The sequence below is a fragment of the Anastrepha obliqua genome, chromosome 5, assembly GCF_027943255.1.
Source record: "Anastrepha obliqua isolate idAnaObli1 chromosome 5, idAnaObli1_1.0, whole genome shotgun sequence".
Classification (NCBI taxonomy): domain Eukaryota; kingdom Metazoa; phylum Arthropoda; class Insecta; order Diptera; family Tephritidae; genus Anastrepha; species Anastrepha obliqua.
In genome coordinates this window covers 22,964,828-22,990,894 of record NC_072896.1, presented here as the reverse complement: position 1 = coordinate 22,990,894, position 26,067 = coordinate 22,964,828, and the positions used below count along the sequence as shown (strand labels likewise).

Here is a 26,067-nt window from a genome sequence, read left to right as displayed (position 1 = left end):
AGGTTTCGTATGACCAAAGTGGAGCGGCAAGCTGCAAAAGAAATTTTTATTTGAGTTGCTCGACTGTGGCTCGGTTACTTATAGGAGATGTAGATCTCATCTTAAAGCAATATACAAAAAGTCTTAATAAAACATTAAATTCAAATAAACAGTTATTTTATTAGACCTACTTTATGGAAATATAATAAATATGGTAACACTCGAACATTTTTGGGTCATCGTGAAGCACCTTGTCGGACCGCAATACAGAAATTGGTAAAAAGAGGTTGTCTGTAAAGTCGGTTTACTGACGATAGTTTAACGTGATAACGTCATAAGAAAATACTGATTGAATGGTTGCATTTTCAAAAGAAAATTTTAATTTTATTTGTTTGATAGATATTTTGTATGGATATAGAGAATGAGTTAACATTAACATAACATAATATACTTTAACATAACATAAAATAACATAACATAACATAACATAACACAACATAACATAACATAACATAACATAACATAACATAACATAACATAACATAACATAACATAACATAACATAACATAACATAACATAACATAACATAACATAACATAACATAACATAACATAACATAACATAACATAACATAACATAACATAACATAACATAACATAACATAACATAACATAACATAACATAACATAACATAACATAACATAACATAACATAACATAACATAACATAACATAACATAACATAACATAACATAACATAACATAACATAACATAACATAACATAACATAACATAACATAACATAACATAACATAACATAACATAACATAACATAACATAACATAACATAACATAACATAACATAACATAACATAACATAACATAACATAACATAACATAACATAACATAACATAACATAACATAACATAACATAACATAACATAACATAACATAACATAACATAACATAACATAACATAACATAACATACCATAACATAACATTACATTACATAACATAACAAATTACCCCGTATTAAAGCACTTATCAACAGCTTTCATTTGATACCCATATTGTACATACACAACCAAAGGTTACCCGGGTCCACGTTTTGACCTATATCTCGAGACCCCAGTCACGGAGCGGCATGAAAAATACTCTGTACTAAAGCATTCACCAACAGCTTCAATTTGATATCCATATTGTACAAACACATTCTAGGGTCCACGTTTTGGTCTCTATCTCGAGACCCTAGTCACGGAGCAGCATGAAACATACTCTGGACTAAAGCATTCACCAACAGCTTCCATTTGATACCCATATTGTACATACACATCCGAAGGTTACCCGGGTCCACGTTTTGACCTATATCTCGAGCCCTATTTCCAAAATAAAATATAATCCATGTTACTCGTGGATGATGTAGCTTTCGAATGGTGAAAGAATTTTTAAAATCGGTCCAGTAGTTTTGAGCCTATTCATTACAAACAAACAAAGTTTTCCTCTTTATAATATTAGTATAGACAACATATCTTATAAGGTATGTATATGGTAAATATTACCATACATTTTTTCCTTCATATAATATATAATAAAAAAATTAATAATTATAACATTAAAACAACAGGTATTATTAACAAACTTGGTTTTATTTTAAATTCTTCAAGTGAATCAAATTAATAATAATCAATAAGAAGGCATATGCAAATACAAATACGTGAATTTATATATGTACATTTGCGCATATACATACATACATATATACGCTCACTTAAGTAGGAGAGAGCAAGATATCGAACGTTGCCGTTCGTTTGCTTTGTTTGCTTTGTCGTTCGTTCCGCCCTTTCGCTTGCAGTTCATTCAATGCAATGAGCAAGGTAACGGCAATGAGCAAGGTAACACTAATATGAGCAAGGTAACTACATATGAACAGTAATGAGCAAGGTGACACTAATATGACCAAGGTAACGGCAATGAGCAAGGTAACTACATATGAACAGTAATGAGCAAGGTAACGACACATTTTTTCGTGCGTGCAGCCTGTTAAATCGAATTATAAGACGTTATCACGTCAAAAAATTCGAGCTGTTGGGACAAGTTAATGATGTGAAGAATAAAACCCATGCACGTCGCTCAAGAACAGCCGAAAACATTCCGAAAGTGTTGAAGAAAACCCCAGTTTATCCATTCCTCGTCGTTCTTTAAGGCTTATAAAGTCCAGTTAACACAAGAACTCAAGCCGGCCGATCATCAACAACGTCGTGTCTTTGCTGATTGGGTCGTTCAAATGCGTGAAAAGGATCCGGAATTCCGAATCGCTTAAAGTTAGTGAAGTGAGCACTACAGAAGAATTTTATTCATGACCAAAATACCTACCGGTCAGAGTGTCTTGATTGTAAAATTAAAAACATGCATACATATATACACATACATATATGGAGGACCAGCAGATCTGACGATTAGAACGCATGTTGACATGTTGAATTCAGATTAATAGAGCAGCTCTGACTGCTGTGCACATCTTTAGTGTTTGGAAAGCTATGGAACTCTAACTTTAAGAATTAAGTCAAGGTTAAATTCAAATCTAAACGTTATTTAAATATTTTTCAAAAATATTATTTTATTAAAGTATATTCATAAACTTTTTATTCTGAATATCACGCAAACTCGTGCAAGATTTATCCACCCTTGCCATAGGGAGCCACTTTGTTTACGGGAACGTAGAAATCACCAAAACCATTGACGTAGTTACTGTGGGCGGCCATGCGAATTGAAGAATAACTCACACCACAATTATTTTCGACAGCCTTTTCCCAATCACCGCACTTCTTACATGGGAAATCATTCTTCCGAACAGCTTCAGCAAAGTATATGTATGAGCGTGAGTGAGCGCACGAACCGACAAGATCAATGCCACAACCAGGTTGACTCTTGCCACCGTTGGGATAGAAAGCTCCTTTGCCAATTGGTTTCAAGAAACCCAACCTACCACCGCAAGTTTGGATGGACTCAACATAGGCGGCATCATTTTGGTTCAAACGCTTTGCGGGCTTGTCATAACTGAACAACGGTAAGGCAGGATCCAAACCTGTAATTCGCTCAATGGTTCCATATTTCACATTCTTTCCAGCAAAACCGGATATATGAGCACCCAAACTGTGACCAATTACATGCAAGGTCTCAAATGATAATCCACCTTCCTGGTACAAAAAGTCAATAAATCCAGCAACCTGTGCACCAACCTCAGCAACATGCGACGCCGAGGCAATATAATTAATAGTTTCCGCCTTGTCACTCCAGTCTACTGCAATAATGTTGTAATCACCCTTGGACAAATACGCATCACGGATCAATGTTATCAAATCGGATTTTGCGTTGGATTGCCAACCATGAATAATGATTTTTGTGGGATTATTATTATTGAAGTGGGATTTCTGCAAAGATTCGGTGTCATCTATAACAAGCATATCTGCAGTGGTAGGGTTCTCGTTGGTGTACAAATAGTAATAAACTCGAGTAGTGCTACGGCCGGTTGGTGTTTCACTCAATGCCTCGGCTTCCTCCTCAGTCATCCACTGCAAGGATCCATTCAGTTGTGGCACATACCAACCACCTTCACCGGATACCTTTTCGTCGGAAATAGGGATGGCCACAGCTGAAAGATACAAAGTAAAATAAGTAAAGGAGTACAGGACAGTTTGTGTTTAGTATTGGGCGTTAAATCACATACCTGCTGCAACTGCGAGTAGTAAAACGATCATTGACTTCATGGCTACTCTCTCGAAAATTACCAAATTACCAATATAAACGAATTGCTTACACGACCTATTTTTATACCAAAATTTTGCTTAGCCAATTTAGTTTGGGGATATTTGTACGTGAAATATTAGTATTCACAAGTGCCATATGCCTGTTAGGTACATCCACCCACACATACATATATATGATTATGAAAATATCGTCTTCGGTAAAAAACTCGAGTTAAGGAAGAGATGGAAAAGGATATTCATCCAATAACAGTCCGGAGACCAATACATGAAGAGAACTACAATTCTCGCGTGGCTAGATGCAAACCGCTTACTTCAAAAGTGGACCAAAAGAAGCGTTTTGCCTATGCTAAGGAGTATCTAGACAAGCCAAGTGACTTCTGGGTCAATGTATGTAATCTTCTCGGATGAAAGCAAATTCAACATCTTTTTATCTGATGGCCGGCAAACATGTATGAAGAGAGCCTAACACCGAACTGCAAAAACATAACCTTGCACGGGCATCAGCTCTTTGTTGGTTGGCTAAATGACAGTCCAACTATTGTTTACAAGAGCGCAGAAGCATTTTGCCGAAAGTAAACGCGAAAAAAGAAAATCAGTTATGGATTTCAAACGGAAAAGTGGGATTTCATTATATTTGGCTGGAAAATAACAACCAGCAATTGTTCGTGAGCTCGACCACCTAAAAGCAAATTAAGTTTTTGTTTATCGCACCATCACGTGAAGTGATAGAAATAGATAAATTAACTGATTTAGAGAAAACCCCTGATCCGACTCCCGACGCCATCTTGGAGTCTTCTGTGAAGGTCCTGTAGACAGGCCACTCGAAGTGTTACCAACTTCAGGAAGCTCGCGCAACTGATGTACGAGCATCGCGAAATGTCACGGAGGTGGTCATCAAAACTGCAACGTGAAGAATGGTTCAAAAAGCGAAGAAGAAGGTTCTTGAGCGAAATCACCGACGAAATGCCAATCAAATGGCGAGATAACTGAAAATATCTGACCGTAGTATCCGCCGCATACTGAAAAATTATCTTAAAGTCAAGCCTTATAAGATCCAAAATGCGCATCATCTCACACCAAAGATGCAACAAGTCAGACTTGAGAGAGCGAAGGAGTTGCATGCTTGGTCGAAAGCGGTCAATTTTCGAACATTGTGTTTTCTGACGAGAACATTTTTCATATTGAGCAATTCGTAAAGTCCCAAAACGATAGGGTTTATCTGACCGCCCGTTCATACGAGAATGTGAGTCATCGATTGGCCGCCAGGAGGCAGCACCCGCCACAGGTAATGTGGTTGGGCCGCTGTAGCCGCAGATGGGCGCTCTGCAATCGCTTTCATCGAGCCTGGCGTCAAGGTAAATGTGAAATATTATCGGGAAAGTATTCTGGCGGTTGCTTTGAAGCCGTGGGCAAACAAACAATGCCGTGGTCAAACCATGAACGTTTCAACAGGACTCTAGACATCCTCTCACAAAGCTCGAGTAAACCAAGAATGGCTAAAAAACAACGTTCCGAACTTCATAACGTCCACACAATGGCTCTCAAATTCACCAGACGCGAATCCGATGGATTATTTTCATTGGGCTATTTTGGAAAGCAAAGTCCGAACAAAAAGATTCACCAGTAAAGCCATTGTCCGCGAGTAGGCCAAATACTGGGAAGTCACATTCGGGCAGCTTGCGACTCGTTTCTGGACCATCTCAAGGCCATAGTCAAGGCGAAAGGTGGATATCGAGCAAAAGTAAATTTATTCTTAATTTTTTATTATTTTCACACATTTTTCACTTTGAATTGAATAAAAATAATTTTCCAAAAAGCCGTTTTAATTGGTTACACTGCGAGTGCCGGACCCTGTAATAACCTTTTCACAATGAATATAAATGTTTACAAAAAAATCGACACGCAAACGACTATATCATTGAAAATGATTTTGCATGCTATTAGTCCATGATTAAATTTTAAAAGGTTAGGAAAGTAGGCAGCTTTCTCGTTCCCTCTTGTCAAAGCGACTCCCTTAATAAGAAGCTGTGTTGCTAACTCTAGAAATTTTGAGTAAAAGTGGAGGAAAAGTAAAATTTGTGGAACAAGCATAGCCGTTGACATCATTGCTATTCGATTTTTTTCACATTCGCTCACATTTGAATTTCTGAATTCGTGAATTTAAATAAGTATTTTAGTAAATTCGAATTATTTCATAAATAAATTATAATTTTACAATAATTTTATTTCCGTGCTGATTTAAATCTTTTCCTGCCCAGTGTAGCGACACTTCCTGCGCAAGTTCGTCATACAGACGTAAACACGTTAGTTTAAACCGATCGACTGTTACTATTTAAAAAGTAAACCTTTTTCGCTTACAGGTTTCCAACTGCCCAACTACAGCGCCACTCGTGTTTTACAACCCATATCTTATTGGCATATATATAAATGCTGCGTTTTTTTAGTCGGGAATATAGTATTGGTTTGTTTTTTTAGCTTAAAAGTTATATATTTTTATTTTATTTTGTTATTATCATTTATATAATGATAAAATTAGCTTAAGTAAATGAATGATGATTGATTAACTCGTAATTATTTGTCATCCTTTACGAGTTCATCAATCATCATTATTTGTCATTCATTACGAGTTAATAAATTAAGCGTACAGAAAAACATTTACTGATGTTCTTTTAAATTTCATTGTGCATGCCAACAAATACAACAACCGGGGCGCATTATTTTTCTAGGCTGGATTACTTAAGGGGTTAGGTGGGTTTCAAAAGCTCAAAATAGGTACATTTTTATGAATTTTTTTTTATTTAATCAACAGAATATTTCATTCCATCAATTTAACACATAAAAGATACATATTTTATAAGTAGTTTGTGAAATTTTCATTGAAAAATTTTGAAAATTAAGGCGTGGACACGTCGTCTCCTATGACCCCTCAAAAAAAAGTTCTCTCGGCGTAGTCAGGATAACTCATGACAGATTCATCTGAAATTCAAAAACAAAAAATTTTCTGTTAGTAGATGTTTCAAACTCGTGCTTGGACGAAGGAAAAAAAAAAACAAAAATTACATTTTTGGCGGCGTTGAAAACAAAAAACCCTTATTTTGAGTAGAATTTGCACCCTTCATGCCCTTGAAAAATTACTTGGAATAGAAAAAAAAAATTCCTTCGTTCAAGCACGAGATAATGTTATTTTGAATAAGTGTGCAAAATTTGAAAGAGATCGGTTCATAAGTTTTCGAGAAATCGTGACTACCGACTTAAAAACTCGAGTTTTGAGATAAACGCGTTTAAAAACGAAACGCTGCACTGACATGGCCTGATGGGCGGAACTTCTGAAGGGTCTATCTCGTAGAATTTTACTCGGATCAATTTGAAATTTTAGGAGAATATTTTAAACATATTATACTATTTAATAAGACAAAAAAAATCGATTTTTTGAAATTTTGAAACCCACCTAACCCCTTAATTTCACTTAAGGAGTTTATTTTTGTTTTAATATTTTATGGTCAAGGCAGATTTTGCTCCAGTGGTTGTGCAATTTGAGTGCAATGTTTATACCCGTGCACTTGGTAGTTAGAAAAGTAAAAAAGCTGTTTAGTTTTGTTACTATAATAATTTGGGATGAGTCCGCTTCTTCTATAAAATAATTCATTATGCCGTTATTTGCCTATCGCACGGCAGTCGGTACTACGTTACCTTAGGATGCTCTCGCACCCTGCTCATTGGAAGGTAGCGGATCATGCAGCCAGACTCAACCTCCCTTTCAATCCCATATGCAGAAGCTGTCAAGCGGAAGGGGTGAAGGAAAGTCTTTTCCACTACTCATGTGAATGTCCAGGACTAGCTAGGGCACGACTTCGCTCTTTCGGAAAGCCTTTCTTACAGCAAATTAATGAGATCTCAGACATCGAGATAAAGAATTTGCTACTATACTTGGATCTCACAGAATGGATCCGACTTAGAAACAAAATAAAAAATAGTTAAAAAAAACTAAAAAACACGCTTTTATTGCTAATCGAACTAAAAAGTAGAAAATAAATTTTAATGACAAAGGGACCTATAATGAAGTAATAGCAAATCGAACGATCAGTCATAGTCAGCTACCTCAGAACAAAATTATAACAAAAATTAAGATACAAATAGAGTAATTCAAATTAGAGTTAAAAGCGTGGGATGCTTGATATAGTAAATATTACAATCAATCTATTGGCAACTACCTATGTACAGATTGTTATCAAAGTGAAGCAAAATGCATCCCACGCTCTTAACTCTAATTTGAATTATTCTATTTGTATCTTAATTTTTGTTATAATTTTGTTCTGAGGTAGTTGACTATGACTGATCGTTCGATTTGCTATTACTTCGTTATAGGTCCCTTTGTCATTAAAATTTATTTTCTACTTTTTAGTTCGATTAGCAATAAAAGCGTGTTTTTTATTTTTTTTAACTATTTTTTATTTTCTACTTTTTAGTTCGATTAGCAAAAAAGCGTGTTTTTTAGTTTCTTTAAACTATTTTTTTTTATTATAAATGAAAATTATTGTTATCATTGCAGTCAGTGAATAAATGATTCGATATATTCGTGTTATATTTAATTCCTTTCTTATCGACTGTGAGTCTAAAGCTATGCAGTTATCGGCCGTGATAAAGAAGTAATCGGGATGAAGAACTTATTTCGTGGAGGGAGCCTGAAAAACTGATTTACAAGAATAAATAAAGATTTTTCATTTTACAACCAAGTTCACCTTACTTTTTGCCCACAGTAAAAAAAAGAAAATATTAATCCTGGCAATCCTAATAAGGATAATGGAAAACTTTTATCAAATTATTGCATTGTCATCGGTCCTTGATAGGTATGCAAAATTTCAAGTCGATCAGATTTTTAGAAGCCAGTGAAAATTAAGCTCAAAGATTCCGTTACATACATACATACAACCCGTCCTAATAAAAGTGTGTTAAAAAGGGTTATTTCAGTAGAAGTACTCAACCACTTCAACAACAAAAACAACGTTACCGGAACAACCTGGAGTTCTATACGAAAGACTGTCACTCCAGCAACATTTCTCAACATTTATGGGTAATGTTAATGCTCTCACAACAACAACAACAAAAACCCTTTTTGCTTAGGTAACTTCTGTCTAGCTTCATATTGGGAAAATTTCGCAACTTCTCGATATGTTTTCAATCCAAAACTTAATATATTTTACAAAATCTAGTTATTGGATTAATTTAAGCCATTTTTTGTTTTACTTCTAACTAGACAATTTCTGCTATAACTTCTATTTGTACCGTACTACCAGGTGTATAAGCTTAAATCCGCTGATTGCTCGTAGATGGCGTTAGTGAGCATATCAAGTTACCATAGAAATGCCATATTTTTTTTTGCATGGGTTCGACACCTGTTTACATCAATCACTGCACATCCTCAGTGAATTCTAAACGAAAAAAATCATGGGTCGATCCCGGCCAACCATCAACTTCTTCATCAAGACCTAATCGCTTTGGACGCAAGACGATGCTGTGCGTTTGGTGGGATCAGCAGGGTGTCGTTTACTATGAGCTGTTGAAACCTGGTGAAACTGTTAATTCTCATCGCTACCACCAACAACTCATCAAATTGCGCCGTGCTTTGCGTGAAAAAAGGCCTCGTTATGAACAAAGACATGAGAAGCTGATTTTCCTCCACGACAACGCCCCATCGCACACGTCAAGAATGGTCCAAAACTACTTGGAGACAATCAATTGGGAGGTGCTACCTCATCCCGCTTATTCACCAGACCTGGCCCCTTCGGACTATCATCTGTTTTCATCGATGGGTCACGCGCTCGCCGAACAGCACTTCGATTTGTACGAAGACGTCCGGAAATGGCTTGACGAGTGGTTCGCCTCGAAAGATGAAGAATTCTTTTGGCGTGGTATACACAAATTGCCCGAGAGATGGGAAAAATGTATACCTAGCGAGGGCAAATACTTTGAATAAATTATTTTTTTGCATCCTATAAAAAAAAATGGGTTTTTTTTACTAAAAAACAGCGGATTTAAGCTTATACACCTGTACATGAAATATTGAGCTAGGGAATAAGTTCATATCGTTTTTATATTTTCTTTTATTTTACAACGATTTGTTTGCTGTTTGGCAAAGCGTAAGTATTCATTCGATAGAACTTTTTCTGCTTAACAAAACTGTGTTAATTGTATTTTTCAGTTATTTACTTTTGTATTAGATTTGAGACTTAGAAATGAAATACTCAGGAGGCAAAAGTCAACATTTCGCCTGCTTTTCTTTGTTTTTCATCGAGGTCAAAAAGCTGTCGAAACAGCACAGGACATTTGCGACGTGTATGGAGAAGGTGTCTTAGGCGAGTCTACAGCACGGGAATGGTTTGCAAAGTTCAAAAATTCCGACTTTTACGTCGATGACACGTCCCGCAGCGGAAGACCTTCTAAATTCGATGAAAAACGTCTCAAATCAGTTTTGAAGGAGAACGGTCGCCAAACCAGTCATGAATCGGCAGAAAAAATTAATTGCGATCATAAAACGTTTCTCAATGACCTTCATTCAATGGGGTTTGCCCATAAACTGGGAGCTTGGGTGCCTCACGAGCTGGGTGCCTCAAATTGCTTCTCAGCAGCTCGCCCGCCATTGAGCAACACGCGCGAATCGTCACGGGAGATGAGAAATGGTACGTATACGTCAATATGAAGCAAAGAAAGAAATAGACGGCTCCAGGAAATACGCCAAAGTCGAAAGTCAAGCCGGATCTTCATCCAAAGAAGTTCATCATATGTATGTATTTGGTGGGACTGGGAGGGTGTGGTGCACAAGGAACTCTACATTGCCCAGTAATATCGCGGGAATGAGGCTATTCAACTAAAAAGACCTGATCGGCATGGTCAAACCATACTCTTTCACGACAACGTCAGTGTCCCATGTGGCACAAGTCTTCAAAGCCGCACTCCAAGAGCTCGAATGGGAGGTCCTTCAGCATCAGCCGTATTCTCCGGACCTTGCACCGACCGATTACTATCTTCTCCATTCCCTGTCAAACCCTATGAAGAGCGTTATCTTCTATAACAAATAGGTCCTTAAAAACTAGCTCAACAATATACAAAGAAATGCCAATGTATGCAAATTTAATTCGGTTTTTGTATTTATATTGAATAACATTGAATCTCTTGATTACATCCAAGCTAATTTTATTACTTGTATAGCCTCATACAAAATTCACTTTATCAATAACAAGACTTGGATCATTTTATTTACGTCTACCACAAAACCACTTACAGTATCGAAACCTTCACTTGCTGGCTCCATTACGTATTTGTTATTGTTTTTAACTTTACTGGGTTCTCTTTTTTCACTTTCCTAAGAACTATCGACGACTTTTTCAAAACTATCTCTGATGCCTCTCTTAGCCATTGCATTCTTACTACGTATCAAACGAACGACTGCAAAATAAACGCACGCATTATTTTTTAATAGCTACAAACCTTTATATTCTTTTTTACAGTTTCACAATATTTTTACAACGCTCGGCATTTAATAATTTTGTGCTTTTATTGTTATTAATTGATTTCCTTTTTCTCTATATTTCTTGGCACGTTCAGCGACCAATAAGGCGCATGCAGATTTTCCAGTATGGGTTTCCATACAAAATCATCTTATAATATTGGAATATAATTTTCGCAATTTTCTGATACGTATAATTATCCAAACTGTAAAATACTAAATAGAAATAAAGTAAAATCTACACATCTGACAATTATTAGTAAGATCAACAATGCACACAGTGTTCTAACGCACCATTTCTAAACCGCGCGTTCTAACATCCAAATTTACGCGTTCAAAACCTCCGCCTTTTAACTTGAAATACTTATAAAATTTAAAAATTCCGCGTTGTAAAATTCTACGTGGCCAAACAAGAAATAAAATTTATACATTTATCAGGTTTTAGTGTTTGATAGGTTTACATAAGGCCTCTTCAGGTCTCTTCGATTCGCCATTTCCCCGCTCGTTAGCTCTATGCTCGATTAGCTTGACGAAAAATTTGCATGCGAAAGCTACAATAAAGTTATTGAATAAGATTCGCCGCTACCGAGTATGCCTTTAGCTCATTGGACGCACTGCCTTACCAACAGACGTAATTTAAGGCATTTCCCGCATTGCCGACATATGTTCATTTGTACCAGTTGCTTCATCTTTCACCACTTACTAATTTTTGCCTAAAAGAAGAGGCCCTTCTTCTCGCCAAGAGTTAGCAAGTGGTAAATTTTCGTCAGTTAATCGAGCATAGAGATAACGAGCGTGGTGTCGCTTTTGCATCTTCCGAGCGCTTAATCATTTTAATAATAAGAGTAATTTTAATTTAACATTTCAACAGCTCTGTAGGGAAAATCTTGCTACCTACACATGTTTGTATTATATAAGGTCTGTCACAAAATTTCTCGGACTGGTGCAAAAATAAAAAAAAATAAAACAGATTTTGCCAAAGCTGATTTATTTTACTCAAAATACAGGGAAATCTCCCTTGGGCGGACAAAAGTTGACTGGCGGTGTGTGCCCGCTCAAGGGGAGGATAGCTAATTTCAGAACTTTTAAATTTTCTAAACTATTTCTTACTTGAATAAAATACATATATCGATATTATATCATTCAAACAAAAATGTGTATGTATGTATTTTTCCAAAAGTAACTGCTTACTCATTGTTTTTAATTTTGTCCGCCTATAAAGAGTTCGCGTCCGCTGAACTGAGGTTTTTGTATGTTTGTTATGAAAAAAAAAAATTAATTTCCTTTCATAAGTAGTTCGTGTCTGCACGTTGTCATTTTGAATTGAGATTAACAGAGCAGCTCTGATTGTTGCTAACATCGCATTTTTTTGACACAGATTTCATCCAGAAGAGCTTCTTAAAAGTTAAGGAATCTAATACGAAAGCATTAAGGAATTACAATTTTATTGTTTGTCACAAAAAGTTTTCGAAAAGAGATGTCATACGAGCGCCCTAAGTTAGTTTTTAAAAAGAAAGCATCAGCCTGGAAAACAAAACGCACCATTTCTGTACTTAGAATAAATACTCGTATCCGCAAGAGTTTATTAACTACGATAAGATGGGAATCTGACTCCACAACCAGATCCATTTTGTAAGAAAATATTCAATTTCCGCAATACTTTGTGACATGATAAGATAGCTTCAGCTGCACGAGCTTTTTACCGAAGACGATATTTTCATAATCATATATACATATGTGTGTGTGAGTGGATGTACCGAAAAGGCATATGGCACTTATGAGTACTAATCTTTCACGTGCAAATGTCCCCAAATTAAATTGGCTAAGCAAAATTTTGGTATAAAAATAGGTGGTGTTAGAAATTCTTTTATATTGGTAATTTGGTATATCATCAGAACAGCCATGAAGTCAGTGATCGTGTTACTACTCGCAGTTGCAGCAGGTATGTGATTTAACGCCCAATACTAAACACAAACTGTCCTGTGCTCCTTTACTTATTTTACTTGGTATCTTTCAGCTGTGGCCATCCCTATTTCCGAAGAAAGGGTATCCGGTGAAGGTGGTTGGTATGTGCCACAACTGGATGGATCCTTGCAGTGGATGACTGAGGAGCAAGCCGAGGCATTGAGCGAAACACCAACCGGCCGTAGCACTGCTCAAGTTTATTACTATTTGTACACCAACGAGAACCCTACCACTGCAGACATGCTTGTTACAGATGACACCGAATCTTTGCAGAAATCCCACTTCAATAAAAATAATCCTACAAAAATCATTATTCATGGTTGGCAATCCAACGGAAACACCGCTTTGACAACATTGATCCGTGATGCGTATTTCTCCAAGGGTGACTACAACATTATTGCAGTAGACTGGAGTGACAAGGCGAAAAATATTGTTTATTCTATCGCGGTGTCGCATGTTGCTGAGGTTGGTGCACAGGTTGCTGGATTTATTGACTTTTTATACCAGAAAGGTGGCTTATCATTCGAGACCTCGCATGTAATCGGTCACAGTTTGGGTGCTCATATATCCGGTTATGCTGGAAAGAATGTGAAATATGGAACCATTGAGCGAATTACAGGTTTGGATCCTGCCTTACCGTTGTTCAGTTATGACAAGCCCGCGAAGCGTTTGAACCAAAGTGATGCCAATTATGTTGAGTCCATCCAAACTTGCGGTGGTCTGCTGGGTTTCTTGAAACCAATTGGCAAAGGAGCTTTCTATCCCAACGGTGGCAAGAGTCAACCTGGTTGTGGCATTGATCTTGTCGGTTCGTGCGCTCACTCACGCTCATACATTTACTACGCTGAAGCTATTGGCAGCGATAATTTCCCATCTATGAAGTGCGGTGATTATGAAGAGGCTATTAGCAAGTCTTGTGGTGTGACTTATTCTTCAATTCACATGGCCGCCACCAGTAACTTCGTCAATGGTTTTGGTGAGTTCTACGTTCCCGTAAACAAAGTGGCTCCCTATGGCAAGGGTGAATAAATCTTGCCCATTTTCTCTGATATTCAGAATAAAAAATTAAGAATATACTTTAATAAAATAATATTTTTGAAAATCAAGACTCTATGACTGATAGGCATTCTATTAATGTCTTACGCGCATAACAATACGACATCCTTATGAATACCCCAAATGTGGTTTGTTTGTACATATCGCACCCTAAATACAAAAGGGTCACAACTCAAAATTTTCCACACTCGAGCTTGACTTGTTTATAGTAGCACAGAAAACAAACTATGTGACATATCACGCTGAAATTTGCCATGTAAGCTTATAACAGTCCTACCAAAAAACAAAAAATTTATTTTTGCCATATGTCATCCGCGGACCGTTTTATTGATAACGTCTGTTCATATTTGAGCAGAAGTACATTTTGAGTTGGGACCCTTTTGTATTTAGGGTGCGATATGTATATGTTTTGAGAAGAGAATGTTACATAGTACGAGAAAGTTAGAAATGGTGTTTACATTTGACAATGTTGTATTTCTAAGAAGTTGTAATGGGAGAGCTGCCTTTCATCTAGGAAATGTTTTACTGATGTTCCAGGCGACCTACAAAAGCAGTAGGATACATCTCCAGTGATTAACAGATAACCGTGAGTGATCTGAGTGCTTATCTATGATTTTATCTATTTTGTCAAACGTGATAACAAATAAAACCACCGAAAGAGTTGTAGCTGTCGGAAAAAGAGCCCCTTGTCCTGGCCATAAATATTTGTTAGGAAACTTTTAACAAAGTTGTATGTTTTGGGATCATTTCTTTAAATGCCTTAGAACAATGTGTGTGTAATATGTTTCTTATTAGACAGGGTAATGGCCCAAAAATAATAGTGCATCGACAGTGTCATGACTTTTTTAAAGGCAACCTGGCAGCGGTTTAAAAATTTATGTTTGGACGCAAACCACATTATTCGATTGGCAACTATTCTATATTACAACAGCAGCTAAACATAGAGGCGTGCAACGTCGCCTATTCAGCTGAAAAAGTTATTTATTTTTGTCAATATAAAGCTTTTCCATTTTTGAAGTGAAAACTTCTTTAGAATCGTTGGGAGTGATTTGAGGAAAAGTGAAACGAAAAAAGCGACCAACTTGGCTACGAAGCGTTATATTATATGTTGATATAAAAGTAGCGACGAACTAAATAAAAATAACTTTTATTTTTTCTTGTGATTCGAACCAAGGATTTTGGATCGGAAGCTCACATTGCTAGTCGCTCGGCTACCGCGCCATGCTGTCGTCGTTGGCCTAAAAGTTATTTAGTTACGAAGCGTTATATTATATGTTGATATAAATAATTTTTGTGAGCGTGTAATTCTCAAAAGTTTTATTAGGTTTATTATTTAAAATGTATTGACTAGGTAGTGTGGTTATCAGCTTAACATCTGATAGATCCTCCATCGGAGGACAACAAATGTTAAACTAATTTTTGGAAATGGGCGGAGTGTTTTAGGGGCGGCTTGCTCCTTCTCTGCCACGGGTTGGCCCGGTATTGCATTACCGCCGGGATTTCGGCTTTGAATAAATACAAGAAAAAATATACTAATACATTTAGCTTTGGTGGGAAGAGCCATAAATTTTTATATGAATACAAGTGGACGAAAATGGAAGAAATTTGTAAGTCTGTTTCTTCGGTCCGTTTGGGTATTTTTTTTGACAACATCGAAACCAAAGCATTTGTATCATATTTTATCTATCATAAGCCACTCGTATCATTTGTTGAAATTGAAAACATTGAGGATGAATAATGATAAAATGAAGAAAATAAAATATGAACTTTATAGCAATGTTATAATGAACCTATAATTATCCCGCTCCTAATGCTGCTTTCGTCTTATTCTCTCTCAGTTTGTTTTACGGAAGGTTTCACTTCTATCGCGTCTAACCGTTAGACTGGTATTTTTTTTTTGTTATGGAAAACAATATTGTGGAGTAAAATTGTTGATTTTCAATCGCGTCAATCAAGAAGAAAATTATTGATTAAAAGGCTGTAAAATTACACAGCTTATCCTTTTTTCCCGGTACATGAAGATTTTTATTATACAAAAACTTTTTAGGAAAATCTGAACAAAAAAAAATTGGAAGCACAATAATAAACTACCATACCAACTTCTCTCCATGCCCCTTGACTCCATGCCATCAGGCATCATACTTGAAAAGATGTGCAATGTGAAGCTGCCTGAAGCTCAATTGTAGTAAAACTCTGAAAATGAGCCCGGTAAACACTGTTTTCGCATTTTCACGGATGGCTACGGGATCGAGACCGGTTCTGGTGTGTACGTGGAATCCAGCGGGGCAAAACTACACTTTGGCCTTGGAATGTACGCATCTGTGTTTCAAGTGGAGGTGTATGCAGTTCAAGAAGCGATGAACTTTGTTGTGGAAAAACGATGGAGAGGCAGATCTATATGTGTCTGCAGCGACAGCCAAGCTGCGCTTATGGCCTTAGACAGCCCTCCAACCACTTCAAGGGTAGTTGAGTCCTGTAAATCGAGGATGAACTATGTCGATAGACACACTTTTCTGAAGCTAACATAGGTCCCGGAACACGTAGGTATCGCGGATAATGAGACCTCTGACTCTTTAGCTAGGATGGGCTCTGAGTCCAACTTCTTTGGCCCCGTTCTGCCACTTGCTTCTGCAGCCATCAAAGCCATGGTTAGCAAACGAGTTACTTCAACCCACAAGCGAGCTGAGCAGGCTGAGAGAGGCTGCATATGGACAAAATTGATCTTGCCTGTCATGCCCGACCGATTGCCGCAAATCCTCCTGTCATTAAGCAGAATTGACTGCAAGCAGCTGGTTGGGCTGATGACGGGCCGCTTTCTATGGTTCGCCCATGGAAAATGTAGGCATCTCAGACAGTGCAATATGCCCAGCATGTGGAGAGGAGGATGAGACGGCACTTTCTGTGCATATGCGTGGCCTTCGCTCGAATCAGGCTTGAGATCATTGGCAGTGATGTGTTGAGAAGCGACCACCTTGGCTTCTTGGCACCACAAGATCTATTCAGATTTCTTCAGAGGTCGAGTAGAGTAAAAGAAAATTAAAAAGCGACCCGAGTGCGGTACAATGGACCTAATGTTGTCTGAGGGCTGTACTTGCTAGTTGTCCCGACAAAAACAAAAAAAACAACCATACTAACTTCCCAAATATTACTGAATTGCCATTGTTGCTACAATTATAGGGTAGTCCATCTAGCGTTTGGATTTTGAATATCACTGTGCGACAATTTTGGGGTCATCAAAATCAAACCACACCGGACCTTTTTTTTCTGAAAATATACCTATTCAATAGCAAAACCCTCGCTGGGTTTTTAAAAGTTAGCTCGATTCTTTTTTTTATTGCGTTTTGAAGTTTTCTATTTTCATGAGATTTTGGTGTTTTACCTGTACGCTAAATTTGACTTATAAATCGACCTTTGTTTGATTTAATCGATTTATTTTGTGATAGCTTGATGCAGAAATTTCGTACATGTACAAATAAACTTATTTTGAGAAGAACCTATATCTCAATACGCAATTTTGAATACCAAAATTTCGAAAAAATGTATGTTTTTACCATTTTTTACTGTAATTATGAAAATAATTAAAATTTCTCATTATTTCTTCTAGCAAAAATGTTGCAAAATGTACTAAAAAAGTCATTTATAACATAAAAACATAAAACTGAACTTTAAGTTTGTTATTTTCTAAAAAAATAAATTTTTAACAAGATTTTTCTCCATAAAAGTAATTTATTTATACTCTGCTTTAAATTTTTTTTTAATATCTAAAAACTCTGTAGGTAAAAATATTAAATAGATTAAGTAAAAAGAATATAGACTTGAATTCTTATAATTTTTTTTTTTTATTAAAATAAAGAATTTTTACGTACTAAAACCTTAGAGACGAGCTCTTTTCGACAATGATTGAATTTCAACATCATCATTATCAGAGTAATCAGATTCATCAGTAAAGAATTCCATGCCTGTCTCTTCTTCTTCTACCTCATATTCTTTTTCCTCCTGGTTACTCCATTTTCCTTCATTTTCTTCCTGGTCGTATTGAAAAATATGTTTACTCCACCAACATATTTCGGCTAGTATGGCACCTGGAGCTCGTTTTCCTCGGTATCTTGACTCAAATGGCATCGCAGTTTGATGGTAGCGCTCTCCTTGCTCATCTGATTCTGTCGACAATTGTTGACTAAAATAGTCCAAATGTTGGTGAAGAAAGTGAATTTTTAGCGACATATGGAGTCGTTATGCACGAACCTGATCTCGCAAGACTGCTGCGATCTTAGATCAGGTAAAATCGTTGGGAACAAATTTTGGAATTTCTAAAACAAACATTTCCTGATAAGACAGACTACAACCTTCTTTAACTTTTTATTTTGGAATGTGGGCTAGCCACTTTTCTATGTACTTAACAGGCTAAAAGTCTTGTGAGACCAATCTTGCTTTTCACTACTCACGATCACATTTTGTTACATCCAATATTCATTGGAAAACCGTATCTGGAAAAAATACTAGCAAAAATATAATAGAAAAATCTGAAAATGTGTATAACGGGTGATTACGTATAAAATTATTTTCATAATTACAGTAAAAAATGGTAAAAACATACAATTTTTCGAAATTTTGGTATTCAAAATTGCGTATTGAGATATAGGTTCTTCTCAAAATAAGTTTATTTGTACATGTACGAAATTTCTGCATCAAGCTATGACAAAATAAATCGATTAAATCAAACAAAGGTCGATTTATAAGTCAAATTTAGCGTACAGGTAAAACACCAAAATCTCATGAAAATAGAAAACTTCAAAACGCAATAAAAAAAAGAATCGAGCTAACTTTTAAAAACCCAGCGAGGGTTTTGCTATTGAATAGGTATATTTTCAGAAAAAAAAGGTCCGGTGCGGTTTGATTTTTGATGTCGCACTGTGTATTTCGCAATAAGTAAACTGAGCTTGAACATAAGACACAATTCATTTAACCCGTCGTTGGACACCCTTATTAAAACCTTCGGTTGGGCACACCCGTGTGACCTTTTTTCGTCCTATTCGAGGATCCTTTTGAAAGGGTTATATCCATAAATCGAAAGAAAAGTAAATTTTAGGAAGCTAACCACAAGCTTAAATCGTTAGCTATAATAGAAACATGTTGAATTCACGTTCAAATTCGAAAAAGTTTGGGCACTCGACTCTGGGCAGAAAAGTCTGGCCAGACCCGGGAGCCCAACGGAGGGTTAAATGACTTCTATGGAGGGTTATGATTTCACAGTAGTCCATTCTTGAGTTTCGGCACTTACACATGTCTCATAAATGGCAACTTCGATTCATATTTCAACTCCTGAACGGTTTCTAGTTGGTTGGCGCAATATTTACCCACAATCAAAAAGCGATCAATTTTGTAAATGTCAAGCCATAAACTAAATTTCTGCGTACCACGGATGATATTTTAGCCAAAGTAAACATAAACTATCTTTCAAATTTCAAGCTCGCTTAAACTCGCTTCTGTTTGCTTAATTGTATTAAATTGCATTGCTTTCCCTTAGATATTTTTCGTTAAGTGCTCTCTCCTACTTAAGTGAGCGTATATGTGTATGTATATGCGCATATGTACATATATAAATTCACGTATTTGTATTTGCACATAACTTCTTATTGATTATTATTAATTTGATTTACTTGAAGAATTTAAAATAAAACCAAGTTTGTTAATAATACCTGTTGTTTTAATGTTATTATTATTTTTTCACGTGATAACGTCTTATAATTCCATGTAGCCGGCTGCACGCACCAAAAAATGCGTCGTTATCTTGCTCATGCGTCGTTACCTTGAACAGCATGTTATGTTATGTTATGTTATGTTATGTTATGTTATGTTATGTTATGTTATGTTATGTTATGTTATGTTATGTTATGTTATGTTATGTTATGTTATGTTTTTTTTTTTTTTTTTTTTTAGGGAGGTTAAAATCAAAATGTCAGAAACATCATCACAGGTGCCGTCGCACCAGTGGTATGTGGGGCATGCTCCCACTAACACTATAACAACCCTCCTTATCGGCTGAGTTCCACCCTGGGACCGTGGTAACATTACGTCAAGGTGGAGCCGCGTGTATGTCTATTGACACAACAGGTACCTGCGTCCAGGTTCCTCTTTCATGGGCGTATGGAGGTTATACGCTATCGATAATATCCATTGCTTTCACATCACAAGTGGTGCTGCAGCAAATGGAACATCGGAAAAGGTGTCGTAAGTATTACCGACATGTCGTAGTCTGATACCGTCTTGAGCACTAAGCTCAGGCGTCTGTGATTTGTCGTCAGTTCGTAGGCAGTCTACCTCCGGTCAAAAGCTGCTGGTGAATTCTTCGCTGCATGTTGCGTTGCCACTCTGCGCGTTGAAGATATAGCCCTATCATTGTTGCAAAATTTGTCACTGCACTCCACCAAGCATTTGATGCGAGCATCTTGGTGATCAGATTTTCCGGGCACAGCTGTCCACCCAGAAATGCTTCAAGCGTTAGGCGCTCCTCTCTGAAACGATCGCAGTAGAAGAATACGTGTTCCGCATTTTCTATCGCGTTGTTGCAGTTTGGGCAGAGTGGGGTGTCCTCCAGATTAAACCGATGGAGGTACTCCAAAAAACAACCGTGGCCACTCAGTATTTGAGTGAGATAATAGTCAACGTCTCCGTGTTTCCTGGTCACCCATTGGCTAATATTTGAGATAAGCCTATGAGTCCAACGTCCGTTAGTTGACGAATCCCATCTGATTTGCCATTCTTCTATCGAATGAAGTCTCTCTTCAGCTTTTTCTTCTAATGACGGCTTAGCCCGTCGCCTGCCATAGAGACGGCTCAATTCCTTTGCCTGAATGTCAGCTGGTAGTTTGCTCGCGATTACGCCTATCGCGTCTCTCGAGACCGTTCTGTAGCCACAAGCTACCCTTATTGCACTTCGGCGAAGTACCTGTGCTGCATAACATGTTATGTTATGTTATGTTATGTTATGTTATGTTATGTTATGTTATGTTATGTTATGTTATGTTATGTTATGTTATGTTATGTTATGTTATGTTATGTTATGTTATGTTATGTTATGTTATGTTATGTTATGTTATGTTATGTTATGTTATGTTATGTTATGTTATGTTATGTTATGTTATGTTATGTTATGTTATGTTATGTTATGTTATGTTATGTTATGTTATGTTATGTTATGTTATGTTATGTTATGTTATGTTATGTTATGTTATGTTATGTTATGTTATGTTATGTTATGTTATGTTATGTTATGTTATGTTATGTTATGTTATGTTATGTTATGTTATGTTATGTTATGTTAATGTTAACTCATTCTCTATATCCATACAAAATATCTATCAAACAAATAAAATTAAAATTTTTTTCTTTTGAAAAATGCAACCATTCAATCAGTATTTTCTTATGACGTTATCACGTTAAACTATCGTCAGTAAACCGACTTTACAGACAACCTCTTTTTTTTCAATTAATGCTAGCGGCACTTACTCTTGGAGTGGTTAAAGATTGAAATATGAGTTTGCGCGACCAGACGCAAATCAGATAATATAAAATTAGACAATATATAGCAATTTAACGATTGAATTGCTTATATGTAAATATATAATAGGCCTCTTATACTCGCCCCTTCGCTGCTCGCTATCTCTCTACTCGTCTAACTTGACAAAAAATTTGCATGCGAAAACAACAACAAAATTATCAAGGAAGATCCGCCGTAAGCGATTATGATTATTTATATATATATATATATATATATATATATATATATATAAATAATTGGCGCGTACACCCTTTTTGGGTGTTTGGCCGACCTCCTCCTCCTATTTGTGGTGTGTGTCTTGATGTTGTTCCACAAATGGAGGGACCTACAGTTTAAAGCCAACTCCGTACGGCAGATATTTTTATGAGGAGCTTTTTCATGGCAGAAATACACTCGGAGGTTTGCCATTGCCTGCCGAGGGGCGACCGCTATTAGAAAAATGTTTTTATTAATTTTGGTTTCACCGAGATTCGAACCTACGTTCTCTCTGTGAATTCCGAATGATAGTCAAGCACCAACCCATTCGGCTACGGCGACCGCCGTCTACTCGTCTAACTTGACAAAAAATTTGCATGCGAAAACAACAACAAAGTTATCAAGTAAGATCCGCCGCAAGCGATTATGAATATACCTAATAAAATTGGTGTAACTCATTGTTTTTAATGCAGCCAACTCTCTTTTCTGATATTTTACAAGTTTCATAACTAATACTACTACAACTAGATAATAAAATGACAACAGATACTAAAAGGTAAGTATTTAATTATTATTTTTAATTATATTTTTAAAGGAAACGTAAGGTGTGAACAGTGGTGGCAACCGAAAGTTTGCTAAAGTGCTACTGGGCACGGAAAGAGAAGAAACTCCTGGAATGAAGAAATGTCTATGCTCACGTTTTGGGGGGCATGAGCACAGGGTTTCACCGCATGTTAAGTGTTTTTTTTTTTTTTGAAATTGCTTAAATATAGAAAAACAATTTACATAGGACCCTTCCAGACCTTTTGTGTCTGTCTTCAAGTGCGCGACGGACGACGCCGGAAGTACTCGAACTCCATGTGTTGTCCCTTATATTGAATAGATCGACGAGATTTTTGTCAATAGCTTGCTGATTGCCAATAATCACACTCTTAATTTTGGCACTGTGCCAGTAAAAGGGCTGATAGTGCCACATCTTTTAGTAACAGTAACCACTTATCATCAAGCCCGTATCATCCCACCAATCAGCAGCATCAAAAACAACGCACAACAAATTTTTAAACTACCCCCAACACCATCTTCGTCACAGCCAGGCCAGATCCGTTACACAGCTTCTTTCTACAAGCTTGCTGTATCCACAAACATCCGTCCATCTGCGCGCATCTACTTAAGACCTTCCCATCCCCACAGAAATCCTCATACCTACTCCTAAAATCATCCTTACCTACAGCAGCATCTCTACCATCACCGCCACTATCTCCCCAAGCAGCTGCATTAACCACACATATATATATATATATGTATATATATGTATACATACATCACCACAATCTTCTCAAATTGAGCCCCAATTCTTCGCACGAAAAGAACACGAAAAAGATACTATGAGGAGAGAATAAAACTCAAAGAGAGAAGGTTAGGTTAGGCAGTACAGGCTGATCTGTAAAAAGATCTCACTTAGACCTCTAGGTTCCATTGTGTTACCAGTGATATGTACTTGGAGTCGAATTATTATGCTATTAACTCCCTTACTGAGGTACTTCAGAATATATTCTTAACATTTCTCTTCTCAAAACATATACATACATACAAACCACATTTGGGGTATTCATAAGGATGTCGTATTGTTATGCGCGTAAGACATTAATAGAATGCCCATCGGTCATAGTGTCATGATTTTTAAATTAAAAACATGCATACATACATATATACACATACATACATGGAGGACCAGCAGATCTGCCGATTAGAACGCATGTTGACATTTTGAATTCAGATTAATAAAGCAGCTCTGCTGGCTGTGCACATCTTTAGTGTTTGGAAAGCTATGGAATTCTAAGTTTAAAACTTAAGTCAAAATTAAATTTAAATCTAAACGTTATTTAAATATTTTTCAAAAATATTATTTTATTAAAGTATATTCATAATTTTTTATTCTGAACATCAGAGAAATTTATGCAAGATTTATTCACCCTTGCCATAGGGAGCCACTTCGTTTACGGGAACGTAGAACTCACCAAAACCATTGACAAAGTTACTGGTGGCGGCCATACGAATAGAAGAATAAGTCACACCACAAGACTTGCTAACAGCCTCTGCATAATCACCGCACTTCATAGATGGGAAATTTTCGCTGCCAATAGCTTCAGCAAAGTATATGTATGAGCGTGAGTGAGCGCACGTACCGACAAGATCAACGCCACAACCAGGTTGACTCTTGCCACCATTGGGATAGAAAGCTCCTTTGCCAATTGGTTTCAAGAAACCCAACAGACCACCGCAAGTTTGGATGGACTCAACATAATTGGCATCACTTTGGTTCAAACGCTTTGCGGGCTTGTCATAACTGAACAACGGTAAGGCAGGATCCAAACCTGTAATTCGCTCAATGGTTCCATATTTCACATTCTTTCCAGAATAACCGGATATATGAGCACCCAAACTGTGACCGATTACATGCGAGGTCTCGAATGATAAGCCACCTTTCTGGTATAAAAAGTCAATAAATCCAGCAACCTGTGCACCAACCTCAGCAACATGCGACACCGCGATAGAATAAACAATATTTTTCGCCTTGTCACTCCAGTCTACTGCAATAATGTTGTAGTCACCCTTGGAGAAATACGCATCACGGATCAATGTTGTCAAAGAGGTGTTTCCGTTGGATTGCCAACCATGAATAATGATTTTTGTAGGATTATTTTTATTGAAGTGGGATTTCTGCAAAGATTCGGTGTCATCTGTAACAAGCATGTCTGCAGTGGTAGGGTTCTCGTTGGTGTACAAATAGTAATAAACTTGAGCAGTGCTACGGCCGGTTGGTGTTTCGCTCATTGCCTCGGCTTCCTCCTCAGTCATCCACTGCAAAGATCCATCCAGTTGTGGCACATACCAGCCACCTTCACCGGATACCTTTTCGTCGGAAATAGGGATGGCCACAGCTGAAAGATACAAAGTAAAATAAGTAAAGGAGTACAGGACAGTTTGTGTTTAGTATTGGCCGTTAAATCACATACCTGCTGCAACTGCGAGTAGTAAAACGATCACTGACTTCATGGCTGTTCTGATGATATACCAAATTACCAATATAAACGAATTTCTAACACCACCTATTTTTATACCAAAATTTTGCTTAGCCAATTTAATTTGGTGACATTGGCACGTGAAAGATTAGTATTCACAAGTGCCATATGCCTCTTAGGTATATCCACTCACACACACATATATATGATTATGAAAATATCGTCTTCGGTAAAAAACTCGTGCAGCTGAAGCTATCTTATCATGTCACAAAGTATTGCGGAAATTGAATATTTTCTTACAAAATGGATCTGGTTGTGGAGACAGATTCCCATCTTATCGTAGTTAATAACCTCTTGCGTATACGAGTATAGGTATATTCTAAGTACAGAAATGGTGCGTTTTGTGTTCCAGGCTGATGCTTTCTTTTTAAGGGGGGAAGCTGGTCTAGAATTTTGAAAAAATCGAAAAATTTTTTTTTGTCTTAAAAGGTGCTTTAGGGTCTTAGAAATAATATACCAAATGAGGGATGCCAGCAAAAATGTCTAAATGCCCAAATTTTTCATTCAACGGCAGTGCCTCGCAGGTATGCCCCGAACGCTATTTACAACTTTAAACGCGTTTTTCTCGAAATCACTTTTTTTAAACTGGCCGAAGACATAACTCGAACAAATCTTTACCGATTCTTACGAAATTTTGACAATACATTCGAAATTCCTTTCTCCGGAGACATACGTAGGATTTTTTATTTATATTACATAGTTTTTTTTTTAATCAACAATTTTATGTCGTTCTTTATAGTGAAAATTGTAACTTTTTGTTCAAACGTGCACCATTTCGCGAAAAAACAAAATATCGAAAAAATCCTATGTACGTCTCTTTCTGTTGTTATATAGAAACTAAAAAAATTTTATTTTTTCATCCAGGACAAAAATTAAGGAGTTTACGTCTTCGGCAATGGACCCACTAGAAAAAAAGGCGCCTTAGGAGAACTGCTGGACAGCGGCCATTTTGAA

At 36.8% G+C, this 26,067-nt stretch overlaps 3 protein-coding genes and 1 pseudogene across 6 annotated transcripts in view; 2 read left to right on the top strand and 2 right to left on the bottom strand.

Moving 5' to 3' along the window:
* LOC129247155 (pancreatic lipase-related protein 2-like) overlaps positions 1-14,248 on the top strand; it is a 73,441-nt gene extending 59,193 nt beyond the window's left edge. The window contains exons 1-2 of one of the 2 annotated variants that reach the window (XM_054886118.1): positions 13,153-13,195; positions 13,271-14,248. In XM_054886118.1, the coding sequence (XP_054742093.1) occupies positions 13,156-13,195; positions 13,271-14,247 (1,017 nt within the window). In that variant the 5' untranslated portion in view covers positions 13,153-13,155 and the 3' untranslated portion in view covers position 14,248. Of the gene's footprint in view, positions 1-13,152; positions 13,196-13,270 lie in introns of those variants that run through there. The other variant, XM_054886119.1, reaches the window with a different exon arrangement.
* On the bottom strand, positions 2,580-6,184 carry LOC129247154 (phospholipase A1 VesT1.02-like). 3 transcript variants are annotated; one of them, XM_054886115.1, is made up of 3 exons: positions 6,108-6,184; positions 3,710-3,804; positions 2,580-3,634 (listed from the first exon to the last, which is right to left on the bottom strand). In XM_054886115.1, the coding sequence occupies exons 2-3, from the start codon at positions 3,747-3,749 to the stop codon at positions 2,658-2,660; spliced, it is 1,017 nt and encodes a 338-aa protein (XP_054742090.1). In that variant the 5' UTR covers positions 3,750-3,804; positions 6,108-6,184; the 3' UTR covers positions 2,580-2,657. The 3 variants fall into 3 exon arrangements, with proteins under 3 accessions (XP_054742090.1, XP_054742092.1, XP_054742091.1); XM_054886117.1 differs by having other exon boundaries at positions 6,095-6,112; XM_054886116.1 differs by lacking the exon at positions 6,108-6,184 and adding an exon at positions 5,965-6,101.
* A 1,354-nt stretch (positions 14,249-15,602) lies between the features above and the next one.
* LOC129249573 (U2 spliceosomal RNA) lies at positions 15,603-15,789 on the top strand (annotated as a pseudogene).
* Positions 15,790-23,995: 8,206 nt separating this feature from the next.
* LOC129248225 (phospholipase A1 VesT1.02-like) lies at positions 23,996-25,101 on the bottom strand. Its single transcript, XM_054887693.1, has 2 exons — positions 25,048-25,101; positions 23,996-24,972 (listed from the first exon to the last, which is right to left on the bottom strand). Exons 1-2 carry the CDS (start codon positions 25,085-25,087, stop codon positions 23,996-23,998), a joined length of 1,017 nt encoding a protein of 338 aa, XP_054743668.1. The 5' UTR covers positions 25,088-25,101.
* Between the last annotated feature and the right edge of the window lie 966 nt (positions 25,102-26,067).